The 19,190-nt window shown below is 42.0% G+C and overlaps 1 protein-coding gene across 3 annotated transcripts in view; it reads right to left on the bottom strand.

The window, feature by feature from the left end:
- cadm1a (cell adhesion molecule 1a) overlaps positions 1 to 19,190 on the bottom strand; it is a 330,464-nt gene that overhangs the window by 92,680 nt on the left and 218,594 nt on the right. For 2 of the 3 annotated variants that reach the window (XM_034550066.1, XM_034550068.1), the window contains exon 2: positions 6,537 to 6,554. The exons of the other annotated variant lie outside the window; for it this stretch is intronic. In XM_034550066.1, coding sequence (XP_034405957.1) covers positions 6,537 to 6,554 — 18 coding nt within the window. The remainder of the gene's footprint in view (positions 1 to 6,536; positions 6,555 to 19,190) is intronic. 3 annotated transcript variants of the gene reach the window in all.

Here is a 19,190-nt window from a genome sequence, read left to right as displayed (position 1 = left end):
ATTACATTCTGTCCAATCCAAACGGGGGCAATCCCTCCTCTATTGCATGTGATTCGCAAATTCAATGATGTTAATTTTGCAAAGAATAGAGGAGAAGATGGGTGTATTTTGATATCCAGACCTGTATAGTCGAGTCCTGTATTAAAGCTAACTAGCGATAGCACGCGCGTCCCTTAGGGGGCGGGTTGGTCTCTTGGTTGAATTGGGGAAAGTATATCAGAATCACGAGGCTTGTACTCCAACTAGAAGAACCAAATATACTCAAATGAGAAGTATGTTCGAGGGATCGTACATTGGTTCACGATATTTTTTTGTGAATTTAATACGTAACTAACTGACGTACTGAGGCGAAGAAATTGGAAGTTAAAGCAAAAAGTTTGACAAGCCTGCTCTCAGATTGTAAAGCAAATTTGTGATTTTTGATATTGGGTTATATATATATATATATATATCAAACTTGACTAGCAAACCTTCAGCTCAACCAGTCATGGCTCTGAGCATACAGTACTATACAGAGAAGCAGCATAAAAGACGTGTTGTTACTGTTTAGCGTTAATAATACAACATTATTACACTCATCGTGTTGGCAAGAGAGCACATGACAGTTACGTTTGATTATATTAATAAATATTAACATACTGTAACCAGGATCACGTTAAACTCTACAAGACACTTCTAGTACTACTACAGATTTGCCAAAATGTGAGAAAAAAAGAAGAAGCAAAAAGACAGTTGGCCATGTCAGGAGACAATGCTAATGGAGGAGGAATGTCAGTGGGCGTGATGCTCGTATTCAGAACACAACATGTGGATGAACATCGGCACCAGAAGAGGCTCTGGGCTTTTATTTATTAAAGGTCCACTTAGGAATAAACAACAAACACAGAGGTTTGGAACAGTGCCATTCCAAATCTGGCAACTCGGTCATTAGTGCACTAAGAACTTACTATGGGATGTTAATAAAACAGTAAGCTAAAAGAGGTTTAAAAAAGTAAAGAATATCTGTGATCATTATTTTTGCATTAGTGAGCACAATGCAACCAATTTAAATAATAATCGCATTCATGTCCATTTGAAGCAATGGTGATTCAGAAGATATTAAAAGCTGCGGTTTTAAGACGCATCGGGGTGAAGTCTGTTGGGGTTGTTCTGGATGTCGTCAGCCGTGAGAACCGGTCAATACTCCCAACAACAAAAGTATTTTCCACGTTCAGTTGACGGTCGGCGCCGCCCGACCAGGTGTGTTTATCATCTAAATTAGTTCAAAAGGTAACAGATGCTTCAAAGGCATTTTTAGATGAGTTAGGTGGTGAAAAACACTGTGAAAACGCAGCGTAGGTGGGCTCCCCTCATATTTAGTCATATTTACTAGTGTGTTGGAGTGAACATATTTCAGTGTTTCTAATGCTGGTGAACTTTACATTTCTTTTAGAAATAGGTAGTAACCGTGACATTTTTATCGACTTACTTAAGCCGACAAAAGTTCTTGGGACTATGTTGTAGAAAGAGATGACTTCGTGGGAACGGCTGCCGCCCTCCGATTGGCCGGTGTGGTGACGCGGCAAAAAAAAAGGAAAGCTGCACACAAACTCGTTTATTATTTTCTGGCGATTTAATTAGGAACAATAATTTAATCATTATAAAAAATGACTGCGTGCGACCCTCTATTGAGAAACTGCGTTTTATTACGTTTGCTAATCAAAGAATGAATATTTTATACTACCTCATACTGTATATATCAGGCTGGATGTTGAATTATCCAAAACTATGATTAACAACCCCTATAACCTGATTTAATTCAGGCATAATTAATCATCTTCCTTTTTCACTTGACACAAGCATGGCCTCAAACGGCCTTGAGGAGAAATCTGTCCACTTTCTCTTATTTACTTCCTCTCTTTAGAAGCATTAGTGCAGTGGCCCGGGGCCAATGCTCGGCCTCTCTCAAGAACCGCTTATACAAACAACTTTGTTGTCCCTGATCAACACACCATAAACATAGTTGCGTAATCTTACTGTTGCGTAAGGTAGGCAACCTGAGCCTAGGGGCCCCAAAACTCGAAGGGCCCCTAAATCACTATTTATTACGATGTTTGTATATGAATAATATTGAATTATGTTACCATCCTAACTCAATGCAACCTGAAACACTTCAGAGTGTATGCTTGACTGTATTTTTGTATTTTATTACAACATTTACCTGACAGAGAAATGTTACTGGTTACGTTGCAGGTCCATATATATATATACCGAAATGAAAATGTGATGCATTATTATTCATCAACATCAAAGTTGAAGCAAATCGGAGGAATGCGAAGGATAAACAGTCGGAGAGAGATTCTTTGCTTTGTGTGTCAAAGGAAATTACTTTAAAGATCCAGACATTGTTTGCATTACTTAGAACAATTTAAAATAAAGAAAGCCTATTAATATATATATAAATGAATAAATACCAATGTACATTTAAACACTTGCCCTTTTGCACCCTCATCATGTCCTCCGACGTTTTCTTTGTCGTTCACTCTGAGCAGACGGAGCGTAAACCCTCATTACAGACAAGAGCAGGGAGTCCAACCTCTTTGCTCCCAGTAAAGTGTAATTGCAATCGTAATATTTTATAGCATGCAGTTTCCCTCATCTTCTAGATTTTATTGATTTGATCGTCTTCACCCCCTTCCTACCCGCCACGAGAAAGAGGCGGCGGGAGAATCAATCGGAGCTTTTGATTGGCCCATTTTTTTTTTCTTTCACATTATTGAACCCCCGACCAGTTTTAGTCGTGAAAATCACAATGCACTTTTAAATGATTTGTTATCCTGAGATACGAGATACAAATCATCCGGCCATTTTTACCGCGCGTACGTCTGCGAGAGAGCAGGAGTCAAAACAAGGTCTCTCTAATAAACGAGCTGCATCCTCAGCTCGCGGCGGAGCTCTAAGTAGCACACGTATTGACAAATGCAGATTGCAATGCATTGGACTGGAGACTATTGACATTGCAATAGCAAAGACATCCTGCGGTTGGCACATTTCTTTTTGTGCAGTGGGAGATGACCTTGCTGAATATATATATATATATATATATATATATATATATATATATATATATATATATATATATATATATATATATTCGGAGGGAAGGCTGATAGAGCTTCAGTAGCCTGGGAAATTGAACCTGTGTTATAAAAGAAAAGCATACAGGATGACAGGCAAACACTGTATCCGTGTGATTGATTTAGTCATTAATCTGAGCCTTACTCTGTGTGCTATTGCTAGAGTGTGTGTGTGTGTGTGTGTGCGCGCCACTCTCTCTGCACACATGGATAAGACTCCTTGTGTTTAACTGCTGCGTCCCTCAGCCAACCTCCATCCTCTCACGTCGTCCCATCCTATTGATTGGCATACAGAGCGAGCACACAAGGGAGAGAAGTCTTGTCTGTCGTGGCCAGTCAACGAAGGAAGCACCTTTGACAGCGTGACACTTTTTTTTTTTTTTTTTTTGCGAGGTCTTTGTTTGCGAGGTCTTTGTTTGCTTTGCAGTGACCAATCAGCATCCCGTGAGGAGCTGATGGGCGTGGCCAAGCTTCCGAAGAGATTAGCGTAGATGATGCTATAGCATCCGTTAACCCAGAACTTGGGAGGATTTCTTCAGTGGAAAGAAGAGCGAGAGAACACGTCACTGAAAGATTTTCTCGACGGAAAAGATGAGTTTTTTTTTTTTTTTTTGCTCTTCTCCCGACTGCTTCGGAAAGGATTTTGATTGGCAGATGGTGAATCCAATCACGTGCCAAGCTTCTTTTTTTTTTTTTTTAAAGCTCCTGCCCTTTTCCAAATAATTTCCAATGACGGCTTTTCAGGTGGTTTTGGAGCAATCCAACCGGCAGGTAGGGTTAGTGTAAAGGAGATAACCTGTTTCTAAATCATCTCATAAGATCTCAGGTGATCCTGCTACTGTAACTGCCACCACTATAATAATACTAATTACGATTACAATAAATAATAATCCATCAACATCTTGTTTTTTCTGCAACCAGAATTGACAAGAGAAGCTAAAAAAACAACCAAACGCTTAATAAGATCATTTTCAGAAGCTCAAATGTAACTTTATGAATTGACTTTCATGAAGTTTAAACACACCGTGAAAGGTTTTAAAGTTCCAAGATAAAAATGTGGTCGAGGCACTCGAGTTTGCCGAGTGCCATCTGGTTCTATTATATTCGAGAGAAGGAAGACATCTCTACAGTCGATGTCTCCAACACAAAGCAACTCACACCAAAACAATCTCGATGAATTGTTCTACAGGCAAGAGGACAATATGTATTTTTAACTGTCCCTTTTGGAACTTGTTGCTAGAGAATGACGAGCGGATCAGTCTGGTTTCCATGCGTTGACTCCATTGCTTATATATGTGAACATGTGAAAATAATGACAATATAGAGACACTACGAAAGACGAATCTCAATAACTGAGTGGGGATACAAAGTGAATGTAGATGCTTACACAGAGGGAACCAGGGCTCACTGAATGAGACACATACGAAGGACAATCCTCATCATATGTGAGATATAAGTCTGACTTTGGCTCCACCTTCATAACCTACCTTGGAAAATGTTGTGTTTTTATAGTTCTTTATCTTTGGTTTTGTCTCAATTGACCTCTATCTCGTTGTTCATCAACAGTTCGATTTATTCCAAAGCGAAAATAAAGGATCGCTTAAAAAGCTAATAACCCTGGTTTGAGTTCCAATCGGGCCAAAAGAAGCCATCTGTGACATTTGTTCTTTAAACCCCCGATAATTAAGTTTAAGTGTGGAATTTTGCAAGTAACTTTGCAGCCAAATAACTGTAAACATCAACATCTGCGTGACTGGACTAAAAAGTGGCATCGATAATAACAAAAATGTTTTCAAATGTTAACATGGATTTCTAACACATTATATTTAAAACCTTTAGAAATGGTTATGCTGCCAATAGTGTGACATTCATAAGACTTTGAAGTACCGCAATCATTGGAAAATAGTTCAAAAGGGTAAGAGAGCCATATTTGGCAGCTTACAATACGCATTTGGCACATCTACAAATTTCCGTGCAATGCAACGCAATAGATCGACACATCGAAGATGAACCTGAAGACGGCCTATCAGAGGGCCCCGATTTGAAGGAGTTAAATATTGCTTTAGTCTTGACGGTTTTTAGAAAAGGCAACATTGAGAAGAGCGAACGATATTTTCCCAAGTGCTTCACTGCGGAGGATGAAAAGTGTGCACTGGATTGGCTTTCGCATTAAAGTCAAAACGAGATGATGATTGGCGGCGCACGTTTGTGTGAGTTTCCGTCGCCGCTCGGTTGAGTCCGCAGCGGAGACCAATGGCGGGGCGCGTGAAGGACTTGGCTCCGTCCAATTGGCCTCAAGAGGAGGATGTCCTAATGTTCAATTCTATTTCATGCACATGTAAATAACTTTCCCTGGCCCTGCTAATTGGATTAAAGGGTAGAGGAGAGACGGGGGAAGATGGGGAGTGAAGGCTGCATGACTCGATTTACAGGATACAATTATCTGCTTGCGAGGGCAGCTACGGAAGCAAATTATGACCGGGGGGAAATAATGTTTGTTTTTGGAATTAAAGGTTCATTTCAGCCATTACAAATGTAATCTATCGTACATTCTCAAAATGCAGCAATGGGCAGACCTGCTTGTGAAACAGGCTTTTATCAGAGACAGGGCTTCATTACTCATTTAAACAGTTATATTTTTGATTATATTTTAGTAAGATGTCTTCCTGGTTCCTGAGTTGCTCCATTTAATGTGTTGTCAATCATAACCCTGGCTCCTACTAATCTGCATCCTCAATTAGGTCTCAAGGGAAATGTATTTTCTCCCAGATTATGGTCAAACACATGGTTAACATTGTAAATTGAAACAAAACCAAAATGCAAAACAACTTACTTGGTTATGTTTAGACACAATTACCTGGTTTTTCTTACAGATAATAAGGTAATTTAAAAAAAACATTTGTACATGCCGGACACGACTAGCTTGGTGAAAGGTCCTGTGTTTGTTTGTCACCGCCATCCACCCTGACCTCCACCCTGACCCTGACCTCCACTCTGACCTCCACCCTGACCTCCACCCTGACCTCCACCCTGACCTCCACCCTGACCCTGACCTCCACTCTGACCTCCACCCTGACCTCCACCCTGACCTCCACTCTGACCTCCACCCTGACCTCCACTCTGTCTGGACAAAGACACTGTGCTGTTTTGTTTTGGAATCATGGGTAAGCAACTGCAGATGTATCAGACACCAGCAATGGCAGTAAACATGATATTTAGAAGGAATTATTTGTGAAGAATGCAAGAAAAGGCTGATTAAAAATCGAAAAATGCGTGAGAGAATGAGAGAAAACGGAAAGTGGAAGGCTGTGGATGCACCCATAGATACGCAATGCATCGGCGCGCTAGATGCGGAGAGGTGGCAGAATTAACCATGGGGAGAACATGTGGTGAGGGGAAGGACAGAAGACTTAGGCTTACCTGGTTCTTGTGCAGCTCCTGTGTTGGTGAAGAAGGACAGATGGGGAAGGGTTGGAAGGAAGGGGGGGGGGGGAGAGAAAAAAAAGAAAGCAAGGTTAGCATTCAAAGTCCCATCTAAATTGAATAGCCCCACATTTGCCAGTGCATCATGCTTGAAAAGTAGAGGCGAGTTCAGATAAGAATGCAAAGAAAAGCCATTCATGCGGTTTCCCTCTGCAAAAAAAAAAAAAAAAAGGAAACCATTACAAGACCACAAGGGAGTTGAGAAACAGACTGTTGTTGAAGCTTAAGTGTCAGGGTTTAACTCTTTTTTTACGAATGGGCTATGATCCACGTTTTTTCTCTCTTTAGATGACATCCCGTGCTCGTATCGACATTTGGCTCCATAGCACACGTCTACTGAATCAGCATCCCTCGGTAAAAAAAAAAAAAAAGGATTTTCCAAACAGTGATGCACCAAAACTCTCCACTGGAGCGCGTGTTAACGGCAACATTGCCATTGTCTTTTTCAATGAGAGAGGGAAGAGAGTCAGCTCAAGTCAATGTAACGTGTGGGAAGTGACACCATGGGCAACAGAGAGCGGTTGCCACGCAACCAGCAGGAAGTCACTGCTCCGAGCCAAGAGACAGTCCAGCACATGAACCCCCCATACAAGCACAACTTTCCGCTTTTATAATTGGGATATGTATGGGATAAAAAAACAAAAACACTAGATTGAAGATCTTAACCAGGGAGTCTTGACGCTGCTTGTACCGGAGGTAGGATTTACATTTTTTTTTGTGTTGCTTCCTGACTGTAGACTTTAGATTAAGAGACAGACTTGGCAGCGCTATCAATCTTCTCATCTAAAATCATGACAATCGCAGCAAAGCACATACTTAAATAAATAAGTGGCTAAAACAGGCTCAACTGGGGCATGTATATGAAATCCAGGAGGGGGGGGGGAGAGCACAAACTGGCATCCGTTTAGGCCCCCATCGTCGAAGAATATTGTTCAGCAAAGTAAGCATGGATTCCAGCTACGAGGCGGCTTTTTGATTAGGAAAAACCTATTTCCTCTTCAACTTCTGCCAAATTTCAATCATGGTGATGTGCTAATTACCATTATCCAGAGCAAAACAGAGAGGCAGAGATTGAGTGGGTGGGTGCGAGGAGGGGTGGAGAGGTTTTCAAGGAGTGAAAAGGAGGTAGGTCTTTTGCATGTAAATCGGAAGGAAAATGCAGCGGGAAGATCAAGCGAAACAAAGGAGTGGAATCGCAGCTCTTTTTTACGTCCCGTTACACCAGCATTGACGAAAGCCGCATCCCCGTTGAGTCGCTGCTCATTTGCGCGCACACGCTCGAAGCGTCGCGGTCGGTAACATCGAGTAAAACCAACAAGAGTGAGCTAGTATTTTAAAAATGATCCAACTAAAAAAAAAAAACAGCATCAGTTTCAAAAGTCGCTCAATCTAGCAAGAAACCCGCCAAGCCAGCGAGACTTGAGGTCTTTTTCATGTATACGCATATATATATATATAAATATATGTACAAATTTTACCAAAAGATTAAGGTTGATGCAGTTTGGCAGCCTTCGATCTCATCGGAAAAGGCTTTTTACCAAAGCTATGAACTGGAGTGCTCATCTGAAGAGCCAAAGAGTAAGTCATACGGTCTCCCGGGATAACATCAGTTGTCTCCTGCTTAAGCATTCAGCCGCAGCACACGGGAAGCAGTGTAACAAAGTGCTTCAGAGAGCCACACAGTCAACCCAGACCACCCGCGAGTTCAGGTTCATGCAGTGTGATGTGGAGGGGGGGCGTGGAGGTGTGTGTGTGTGGGGGTGGGGGGCTGGAGGAGAGGTTTGCTTTGGGGAGATTACACAGCAATAGGCGAGCCGTGAAGCCGTTTTCCCCCCCATGTTAAGTAAATGGAGAGCGGGTGGAGAATAACTGCACGGTCGCTTTGCCCCTCATGGGTCTTGGAAGGGAGGGCGGGGGGGATCCTTCGCTATTCCACCCCGACCTACAACCTCCAGAGGTGAGGTTAAATGACAAGCACTGCAGTGATGCATTAAACATGAGTCATTTGGACAGGGAGCTAGTTGTTGGGCCACTCCAGAGATGATAAGGACATTAACCAGGGTTTCACCGGAGCCTGAGCTGCATATAATGAAGGCCTCCACCAGCTCGTGATGTCTTCTTCTACATTGGACTGAATTGGAGATGAACCCGATTCTTCTGTCTTTTATTTTTTTTTACGCGATACTCACTCACTAGCACGACAACTTATTGTCGTCTCTTTGTTGTGTGATCAACTCGTTAAGTTCTTGTCGAGCACAACACCGGCAGCAGCCAAGAACAACAATGCTAACGTGAGTTAGAAAGCGGATTTTCTTTTAAAATTGTAATCAAAAGCAAAGTACAAAAGATGTATAATAAGAATACAATGTTTTTTTTACAGACCATGAGCATAAATACAATTGTATGTCATATTACCAGATGGCTAAAGCATGATAATAATCCTATTTTTGACCATCATTCCTTTCTACTGTACTATATTGCTAAATTGTTTAAAAATTTAGCTTGAACTTGATGCACAAGCTTTCCTCCCTAGCATGCACTTTATTAATGTATATCACAGGAAATTGTTTATCACCTTAACAATCTGTGTCAGGGAATATATAATACTAAACTGAATTTCCTGTCCGGCTCTGTCAGGATAATGATAGAGCATAATCAGCTGGACGTCTTGACACGTCGAATACAGGTTAGCCTTTCTGTGCATTTTTAACTCAAGCTTTTACGTGTAGTTAATGAGGTGCTAATTGGCTTACGGTTTGGTGATACAGTGATAACTGACTAAAGATGATGTGCAATGCTTGACGGATGTGATCAAAATCACTATTCCTCAACAAAAGCCTATAAAATACCAACAATAATGTGACTGTGTGGCACCCGGCTTATCGTGCTCAAAGAAAAACCCGAAAGCGAAGACTCTTTCCAGAAATCATGACCCGGTGACTCCAGATGATAAGACAGACCATAAACTGCTCAAAACAAGGTGTTTGGATAGTTTGGCAACTCACACCAAAACGACCTACATTGATAAACAGCACTACGGGTGAAAGGAAACGTGCGTTTTTTTATTCTTTAAAACATTGGTGGTGGAACTCGTTGGCGTCCCCCAATGAACCAGGGATTCATCCCCCTAAAAAAGGGCCGGGGCCTCTGCTCAGCCCACGAGGAGAAGAATGGGTTCTGCGGCACGACAAGCTTAACCTCGGCGGAGGAGACCGACTGTGGGTTTGAGAAACAGTTCGGTTTCAGTCAGTCGATCTGCACGTCTGAATTGATCCGAAAAAAAAAAAAAAACAAGCGCAAAGACCCGAGGCGGCGGCGGGGGCGGCGGCGAAGGCTGAAGTGGAGAAGCAGACGGCGGCGGCCATCTAGCGAGACGGCGCGCTGTGAAAAGTTGACCCCGAAGACCCACTTTGAATGACAGCCCCCTCCTTTGTGTAATGAAGCAGAAATGCATGAAGATTAAAAAAAAAGAATAAATAAATAATATGGAATGTACAAAGACAATAATATACAAATTCAAATAAAAAATAATATAGAAGATAAATGGTAGAATTAATCTATAAACCTACTTTTTTTTTTAGGAACGCAAAATGAACAAATAAATAAATATATTTAGGAATAAATAAAGGAAAAAGACAGAAACAGATAAATAAGCAAATTAAAACTGATCATTAATCCATGTCACATTTTATTTATTTATTTTCAATATAAATGTTAAAAGGGATATTCGTTTATTTTTTTATTTTGGTAGGTTATGGGCCCCTTTATGTCATAGCACTACGAGTGCATCTAAATACATTTATATGCTGCAATGTACATGGACCATAACTCCCTATGAGTTTAAAACAATGTGTCATTTTATTTGGTGCCTCCACTGAAATCTTTTTTGGATTTTTTACACTAATAAAAACTAAAGACACACACGTTCTTTTAAAAGAATGAGACAACCTCACATAGTCACAAAAAAACCCAACAACAACAACAAAAACACCCAGATGTCAAAAAGAAATAAAGTAATAAAACCCATAAATAACAGCCCGGCTGTCATCTGTATTCATCAGGTGAGGGGAGGCCCGGACACTCTCTTCTCCGCCACATACAAACACAATAATTACAACGGCTTCCTTCGACGCAGCACCGCTCAGCGCACTTCCCAGCGCGTCATCCTCAGACGCAGCTCTTGGTTAATGGCCTGGAACACACATTCGATGTCTATCAAAGACGGACGTTGTTGGGATGGATGCACATGCTGACAACATCCCTCACTCGCTCCACAGTCACACAAACACACGCTAACGGTTCTTCTTTAAACTCCTACCAGCGCACACACACACACACACACACACACACACACACACACACACACACACACAGACAGACAGACAGAAGCCTGCCTTTATTCAGTTCAAGTATAGCAAGCAATAATGTGTTGATTAAATCTGTGATCAGATGCCTAAGGGGCATGAAATTGGACATGATGAGTGTGGCACATTAAAAACTAATTATCAATAGCACCGATCCTATTGTCTTTCTTTTAAACCAGTCACAGCAGTAAATCAAGTGTGGCGAATGGGAACACTGTGTGCTCGATCACAATGAGCTCTGGGGTTACAGCCATGTACCTGGATTCTGGCTGCATCACATCTTTTTGATCAAATATGAATCTATTATTTAACTACTTCCTTATTGAGTTTACAAAAAATATGCCGCCAGACGGGGGAATCAAGCTGCTTTAATGCTTCACAACTTCAAAAAGGTAAGCTATGTAATAAAAAATAAAAAAACCCTCTTTTTTATTTGCCTCCTCCAAAAACACTGTTGTAAAAGCGCGACTGTAAGTGTTACTTCTTTCTTTGAATGGATGTGGCCTTCTAATCTCCTCATGGCCGCGTTCGCAATTAGAAAAGTACACTATCAATCTTCCTGGCCGTCCTTCTGTCTTACACTGCGAGATTTTAGAGATTAAATTATCAATTAAACTTGGAAAATATGAGCACAGGACAAAGTCTGGTAACATTGTTAGAGACAAAGTACCTTCAGGGAGGAGGACGTCAGTTTAAAGAACTGACCCGCCTCCAGCTTTTCAGGTCTTTTTGCACACGGCCTCTTCTTAAGGACGCCAGAGCGGCGGTTGCTTAGAGTCCACGTGATGCAACCGCAAGGTCTCTCCATTTCATCACCAACAATGTGCCCTGGGACAAGCATCTGAAACGCATCTCTTCTCACCAAAAAGGATTTGCTTCTGTAAAGCGGCTGTCATTTCATGTAATCTATGGAGGTATAAACCTTGCCTACTTCCTACTTGGATGTGGCTCACCCATCCACTCTCTCTTTACCTCCGGCTGTTTCTGAGACCTGGGCGATTAGAGAGGTGGGTGCTGTCCTGCTGATAAGGCCCAGAGCCCTCTCTCCACCACCAGTGGCTGTATCCTCAGGGTGCAGGGGTCTCACCATTCACAATGTGGGGAAGGGGGTCTTGCATGACTTTGAACCGATAGGCCTGCATTTTTATGCTGGATAAGAGCAGCGAGAGAAAATGAGCACAAGTAATACAGCTCAGCTTATTACATTATGCATCGGGGGCTCTTTTTATGAGTGGAATCCCACATTCTGGAGTGTGTGTTTGCAGCACCATCTGTTAGATTGTGTACACTTATCACTGGGAATGTAGAGGCCAAATGCTGGTGCTCAAATGTGGATAAGCTTCATTTCACGAGAGCCTCTATTGTCTTAAATGTCTATCCAGCTGCCATAAAAGGGAACATAACATAGAACAGGTTATTTACACTGAGAGTAATTTGATGTAATTATTAACACAGTTGAAAAAACGGTTGCTTTCCATCCTTTTTTCCTCCAGCTACGTTAACCCCGTTTTTTTTCTTCATGTCAGTGCACCTAGAATTGGATTTCAAGGATGGGGCTGATGCTTTTCTGTTTTTTTCTCCTCGTCATCAAACAAATGGGTTCAGTTAAAACCTTTACGCCTGGGCTGAGTGCTACAGACTGCAGGGACAGTTTGGACTTTAACATTGTTGGTTATGGTCATTTCAAGGGATTTGTTGAATAGCAGACTGCACCAGCCTCACCCTTGGACATCATCACTCGAAAATTTATATATTTCTCTGAATAGGAGATTGAAATTGCAAAGATTTGTACTGATGAAGTAAAGCTACTATAATTCTGAAGAGAAAAGTAGAAGTGATGCCCCAAATATTACCATACCATCTTCATTGATAGAATTGATAACGAGAGGGTAACTTAATCCCCCAGTTGTTCTAGAAGAAGAAGAAGAAAATAACTTGGCCAGCCTTACCTCTGGGGTCAGGTAAGGTCCAATGCCATTAATTTTAAATGAGTGGAATGGATTTGTGGTAATGGAAACCCAATGGCTCCAGACAGCATTGGGGCTTGGCGGCGTGAAGACACCGAACGACGATGTGATAACCTGACTACTCAACTGTATGAAGTGGGAAAAGTCAAGAAACTGATTTGGGTTTTCTTGCCCCCCCCCCCCCCCCCCCACCCCCCTCCACACGATATGATAGCCTTAAGCGTAATGCATGACAAATCCATTTGGAGTCGTTCGAGTGTAACAGAGCTCAAGACTTCAGGTAAACTACCTCTTTTAGTCAAAATAATACCCATCTAATGTAAGACTTGATTCAGCTCATCGCTCAACGGCAACTGGTCGAGCCTTTAAAACAATTAACCTCGGACGGTGGGAAAGAGCAACTGCAAATATGAATATTAAACTGTCAAAATTCGGGAGTTTTAGAATGGATAGCGATCGCGGTCGGAGAAAAATCCGATTTCACATTCATGTGATGGAGAAAGCCGTGACAGAGTATTCACCAAACGCAACATTGTTGTTGCCGTGTGGACGTCATAAATGTTACTGTCACTGTCCACACGCACAAAAAGAAAGGAAAAAAGAAATGTTTTTGCTCACTCTGTTATTCTGTGGCATTAAAATATAACAACACAAGAGTAATGGCTGTTTTCACTTCACATGTAGCTTGCTCACACCCTGCAAAACTGTGAATGTGAAAAACAAACTGAAAACATATCTTCACGGCGTCACATATTCCCCATATGCCACCATAAGGCAGGCTATTATTTGATACATTTTGGAGGCATTGTTTTGATGTCGGACCAACACAGTTGCGGTTTAACTTTCCATTATGGAAAAGATTAGTCTTTTTTAAAAAAATGAATGTGACTACAGCTCTTAATGTGAAATGCTCTAAAGAGAAGACATTGGGTGGGATGGCACTGAATGGCGTGTTTGTGTGTTAGGTCACAGATCATTTTCGATAGGTCACGTATTCAACTTTTCCAATTAAACCAGCCATTGAATTTGGACTGAAATTGTGGCTTTTGTGACTCGGGACGTAAACCGTACGTACTTTATAGCACCACTGATTTAAATAATTACCTCGGTGACTAGTTTAAAAAAAAGTCCCAATTAAATGCAAGCTAGAGAATGTTTATCTCTCGTTATGGTTTCAAATGTTTGATGACTCATCCTGCGCTCAGGAGCGTTGACAAAAACGGAGACTTTAGGACGTCTACGTCATTTGATACATGAAGATTTACATATACGTCGGATCTAAATCCCTCTTGTAATCTTACACGGCTCAACTATTCATGTTTCACTGTGAAATATGTCATAACACAGAAGCCAAAGATGCTCACGCTTCCGTTTCACTGGGACTTAAAAAATAAATAAATCCATAGATCTGTCCATTTCCTATGCCTCTTTATCCTGCTCTAGATCACGAGGGAGCGCACCGCATCCCCAGAATGCATTGCGTGAAAGACGGATCTTGTGTGTTTTGTTGTTGTTATTCACAACACATGATGACCGAGATCTGCACTGAGGCAGAAATTGCACGCTGACCCTTTCTGGTAATGAGTGTGTAATATATCTTTTTATGTGGGAGGGGGTGGTAATGCAGGAGTTGTCCATATTGAAAGACCCCACTTTGAGCGATGCAGTTCAGAGGCTATTACACCAGTAGGGCTACTCATTCCCTCCCACCTTGCTTTTCACTTAATTGAATCAGCCGGTCCCCATATCAGATATTCCTTAACGGAATACTGAAACCTATCCACCCTTTTCCTAATACCATTAGGGGAAGCAGGAGAGCAAGATGGATGCTTTAATCCTGCTGGTTCAGAGCACACAAAAGGAGAGCGTGCCCTGCAGTAAGACATTAGCCACAACATTCACTGCCGAGCAGAAGACATTTCAGCTCATTTCCTGTGGACAACGTTGCATATAAATAATGGAAACAGAAACTCATTGCACTGCTTGTTATGGGCGGAAAGGGGGGCGGGGACAACAACTCTGCAACATGGTACAGTTGGCAGCACCTTATTTCAATGGTTCTACTACGCGTCCAGTACGTTTGTACCATCTGTTGGTGAACCCGGCAGATATGCAGGAATGCATGTCCATTTTGACACAATGGTGATGCAGAAGAATGAGGTTCAGGCACAAAAAAAAGAAGACGGCTGCTGAGGTATCGTTATTTCCCTATCTATTTTCTGCTGTGTCAAACGTCAGCTAAGCTAAGGTGCGGTCCATTATTTCTGGCCAGCTCGGGCACAAACTAATCCTCTTATTTGGGAGGTCAGCGCCGATCATTATACAGAGGGTTGGCATTACAGTGCACACTCCAGTGAGCAGATTTCCCCCTTACATAAATATAGGACTCAGGGGACTACTCTTACTCTCCCCTCTAATTTATCCCTGCTCCTACTTCTTAGCTCTCATCCTCCTCTTTTGCTCCTCTCTAAACTAAATCTAAACTTTACCCTCTTCTTATCCACGACCTTCTCGAGCCCCTTCTGGCTTTTTACCTTTTCCACTCTACCACACATCCCTCTTTTTCCCACCCTCATTTTTTTCCTTTCAGGGTGCCCAGAGTGGCGTATAATTGAATCTGCGGGAAATGCATGAGCAGGAACAATTAGCTCAGTCACTCAGAATGTGGATATAGCTGTACAGTAGGATAAACAGAATAATAATGAACAAAAAGAAGATAGAAAGGCAGGAAGATAAGCCTGAACTGTATGGGCACCCGAACAAAGGGAAACACACAGCTTACAAAGTACACACAATTCTGTTCCCACCGACCCCTGACAAAGATGGGATTCTCTCGTTATGCATTGCGTTGCATGTCATTGACGTCACATTGTCCAGCTTGCCAAAAACACTGCCGATCCCAAACAACATTAATGTGATTTGCATTGGCGTGACATGTGGAGGATTATATTGTGGGAATATGATTTACATCCGAGAGGATAACTGTAAAGTAAAAAAAAATACATGGAATTCCATCTACACATTGTTCAGACATCTCAGTCTGCTCATGGCAGTCAGATTAGAAAATTCAGTAGGTTACATAGGGGCTAAATTCTTTAGCAATCCATCGACTATTTTGAGATCCACCCAACAGATATCAATACATTAGACATACTACTAGAAAAATATCAATGTCAAGTTAGGGAAATTCCTCCACTGTTGGCCATAGACATCTGTATGAAGTTTCCTCTAATCCAATAGATGTGGAGATATTTCAATCTGGAACAAATTGATTGAATGACTGACCCTCCAACTGACCCGACTATCCCTTGAGCCACACCGCTGCTAGAAAGCTCCACAGACAGGGACAGTAACCATGTTTTGGGCTGGGGAATCCTTGTTGGATGGATCCATGAGCTTATATATGTTTGTATCGTTTATACAGTTTATTTGAATGATGACAATTTATTGGTGGTATCTACATCCCTTAAGTCTCCATCACAGATGGTACCGCAGCCTGCTGTGAAACCACACATTAATAACAGCCCCTTGGTCCTGCTCCGGCTGTTATATAAGTGCAACAAAGCATGACTCTGCTGAATTTATGAATACGAATGGCAAAACAAAAAGCCGCCACCTTTCTTCCAGGGGAAGGAAAAGAATGGAAAAAAAATATCTTCTCTTCTGCCTTCAAAATATACATCCTGCTCTGTGTGCAGCTGACACCGGCAAAGATGGACCATAAATACTTCATAAATACCAATTACCTCAAGAAGTAGGCATGGGAAGAAAAAAAAGAGCATTTCAGCCAATTATGAAGCTTCTCTCTCAAAGGGTGGAGAAAGATGACTCTTCCCTTTCAAGCTTCCCACTGAAAGGAGAAACCTCTATCATGTTGCGGAGCCTAAATAATGTTTCTCTCCACCTTCATGTCAGGGATGAAAGGCCCCAAATGTCCTTTGAGTGAAACCCCCAGAGGACTTAACATGCATCAATAACATTTCCATCCTTGAAGATGTTTGAGGGGGGACTACACATTATCTTCTCGCCGACTTTGAGGATCTGCTCAAATCCTGTGACTTATATTTACCCCAATCTCAAAGGTCCTTCCTCGCCGAGATGGAGATGGCGAGAAAGAGAAAGAAGAACAAAAGAAAACAGAAGGAGGGAAAGGCAGAGCCAGGCAGCACAATGTAGTTGTGTGTCGCCTGCTTAAAATAGGACAGCTGCCTCTTGAAGGAGCCATCATTCTTCATAGGGGTAGCCTGTCTTCATTTCCACCCTCGGCAAAGCACACGGGACTTAACACACTTACGGCTGAGGATTTGCTGCACTTGAAGGTGGCAGCAATTCCCTCGACTGCAGGGCGAGGGAGCAGTGCAAAGCCACCCCGCAAAAAGCCGACCGCTTTAACAAGTTCAGCCGAGGCTCTATCCGGAGCAAACTTTTGGCCCTGACTAGGTTTCGGAGTCAGTTTACAGTATGTTCTGGGTCCTTGGACATTTTTATGTATCCGTGAAAGAAAATGATGAAATCTCGGAAAGAGAAAGAGGGTGTGGCATACAACACGGGACGTCACAACCACCATCCCAGAAGAGCCATTAGGATTTTCTTTGAGTTACAGCGCAAAGTCCTCACGATCTGGACAACAACTGCTGAAAAAGTAAGAGTGCAGTAGGCACTCAAAAAAAGAACAAAACCGGCACACATTTACCAAAGCTCCGGGAAACGGTCTAAATAAATCATGAAGCTATTTGAGCATATTTCTTGCTTTGCTACAATAAGACATGAAATACATTCAAGCGAGACGCAGCACACTTGAATGCTGAAACAAGTGCAGTTTCTGGGAAGTTTTTTTTTGCTTTAATCGTATTAGTCACATTTTCTTATATAAGTGTCTTGGTAGCGATTTTGAGAATATAAAATTCTGCTTGACTGACCGGAATGGGTTTCTCCCTGAATTCTAAGTCATTTAAATTCAGTAGGGACATTTCTATCATATACAGACACAGTCCACCATTGAGCCATATATTATTCATCCAGTGGCCCAACCCCTGTTCAAACTATACCTGAGACATGGTGTCTAGAGAAGAGGGAGTTGAAGCTGTTCCAAAGTTGATTCTTTAATTGTCAGTTATTGCTGTAAGTGGCCTCCCCATGTTCATATTCAGCTCATGGCATTCAGCTACAAAGCAGTGATTATGGAGAAAAGGTTAGCTGATATTGCATCGGCTGGTCACACAAAATGACACAGTGAGTCATCTGCAGCTGAGCAGCTCGCAATATGTATTATTTGTGTGAGCTAATTAAAGAGCTTCAATGCGAGACCGCTCGCTTCCGCCACAGAAGACAGGCAGGAATGGTGACAACGTCATTTCAAGTGACCACCAACATACACGGCGCTCTCACTTGCTTCCACAGAGAGCTTAATTCCCCAAGAAGTGGACTTTTAAACTTTTGGGGATGTTGGTCACTGTGATATCTCTTCAAACCAGACTGATAAAATGGACTAAAAAAAGGACAGCTAAATCGTTGGGTCCTCAGAACCCAATGGCTCTTTGAAGAGAGGATATCAGTATCCTTACTTTGAATGAGGCCGATTAGATCGTTGGCATTTTGCCTCGTGGCACCTCCTGGCGTTAAGCGCACTGTGTATATAGCTTTAAAGCGTTACTTAAAAAAAAAACACTTTCCAGTTCCACTTTCAGCTACACCCAGTGCCCCTTGGTGTAGCAACAGAACCGATAGAAGAAGAAAAAGAACATTTTCACAGCTTGTTCTGGCTTCCTTGCATTTTCCAAACTGGCAAACCAAATGAAAATGTGGCCAGATAACAATGAGAATGTCAGAGAAAATAATAATAAGACACGGTCCTAACCAACCCTGTGAACACCATATTGCGAAGGCAAATTACTGTTGAGATGACTGAACTGCCAGATGTGCCTCTCACACTGCAGCATTAGAGGGAAAAAGCCAGCATATGCTCCACGCCGAGGATAACATAACTGGTAGAGACCACTGGTAAGCGGATTGAGAGAATTCCCCAGGCATATACGGCCTACTTCGTACAATATGGTGAGGGTATGCTTGGACTGCAATGATGAGCCAACATGATGATCTTCAATAAATTAGTGGGGGATCTATGGTGCAATAACTTGTAGCAGATCAAGGGAGCGGACATGATAGGATATGCTTCATCCGTCAACCGTACTTCCCATGATGATGTTACAAAGATCTGATTTGTCTTGGGTTGTTTGAAATGGCAATAATATTAGACGGCT

This window comes from Cyclopterus lumpus, chromosome 14 (genome assembly GCF_009769545.1).
Source record: "Cyclopterus lumpus isolate fCycLum1 chromosome 14, fCycLum1.pri, whole genome shotgun sequence".
NCBI lineage: Eukaryota > Metazoa > Chordata > Actinopteri > Perciformes > Cyclopteridae > Cyclopterus > Cyclopterus lumpus.
Note: the sequence above shows the minus strand (reverse complement) of the source record. Positions and strands in the feature narration are given on the sequence as shown.